General features: G+C 39.3%; 1 protein-coding gene across 1 annotated transcript in view; it reads left to right on the forward strand.

Moving 5' to 3' along the window:
* The first annotated feature begins 210 nt into the window (after positions 1-210).
* Positions 211-1,143, forward strand: part of LOC101860783 (RNA-binding protein 41) — a 7,145-nt gene continuing 6,212 nt past the window's right edge. Inside the window, exon 1 of the mRNA XM_013090436.2 lies at positions 211-418. Within this exon, the coding sequence (XP_012945890.2) occupies positions 378-418 (41 nt within the window). The 5' untranslated portion in view covers positions 211-377. The remainder of the gene's footprint in view (positions 419-1,143) is intronic.

Raw genomic sequence — 1,143 nt, forward strand, 5'->3', positions numbered from 1 at the left:
GAAGAAGAAGAAGAAGAAGAAGAAGAAGAAGAAGAAGAAGAAGAAGAAGAAGACATTGTACATACATACATGTATTCATAATTATTAACATTAACAACTTAAAGAGCTATGAAAGAAAACAATGCATTCATTTTTATTTTGTACTGCAGAAACTACCCTACACCGTTTTCCATTCATTCACTACTACTATTCTGCTTCCGGTTTTCCTGAGACTGAGAACTGAGAATGAGATTATTGAGAAGACGAAAGTAAAAGTTCAAGTTTCTGAAACGAGTGAAGATTTGTTGTCCTTTATGAGTCAGTTCTTTCAACAGAAGTGTTGAACGTAAAGCTAATAGGCTACTTCCTCTTTCAGGTGAAAACGACCTAAGCCAGCCATGTCTAAAACAGGGAAAACAGTGAAAGGCGCTGTTCCATGGTAAGTTTGTTTCTTGTGTGTTTTTGGTGGGGCCCTGGCCTGGGCGGCTGCTGCACTTTGATCTACATCTAGAGTCTAGATCTATATCTAGATCTAGATCTAGATCTAGATTAGACGACTCGGTACTTATTTTTGTCTTAGGTTAGTGCTTATTTAGTGGTTAAGTTCAATAAAAGTTTAAAGTTTAGCCTGCTGATAACTAGTTAGTCTAGTTAGTCTAGTTGACATGATATGATTTGACCCAAGTTTGAAGCTTGTGGGCAGCCTACCACCTGCCTGTTCTTTGTTGCTAGTCTCTCTTAATTAGACTAATATTAGGTTAGAAGGGAGTGTATACAGACCCGGTAACCGGGAACAAAGTCACAAAGTATACAGACCCGGTAGGGGAAATCTTTTGTGATTTCGGAAAGTTTCAGCGCTCTCTTGACTTGACTCAGGGTAGACCTAGGTTCTTCGATCTAGTTTCGAGGCCGAGGCCGAGGTCTAGATCTAAATTTCTAGATCTATTCTAGACCTAGATTCTAGATCTTAATTAAGATTGCGGGATGTCTTTTCGATGAACAATCGTTTTTCCTCCGTTTTGGAGTTGGATGAATTACAATTTGAAGAAAAGGACTGACAATGTCATTTTATAATTGCAATCGAGCTGTCACCCTCTTTATTTCTCTGTCTCTCTCCCCTCTTTTCTGCCTGCCTCTTTCCCCTCTTTTTCTGCCTGCCTCGAA

This window comes from Aplysia californica, unplaced genomic scaffold (assembly GCF_000002075.1).
Source record: "Aplysia californica isolate F4 #8 unplaced genomic scaffold, AplCal3.0 scaffold01279, whole genome shotgun sequence".
NCBI classification, from domain to species: domain Eukaryota; kingdom Metazoa; phylum Mollusca; class Gastropoda; order Aplysiida; family Aplysiidae; genus Aplysia; species Aplysia californica.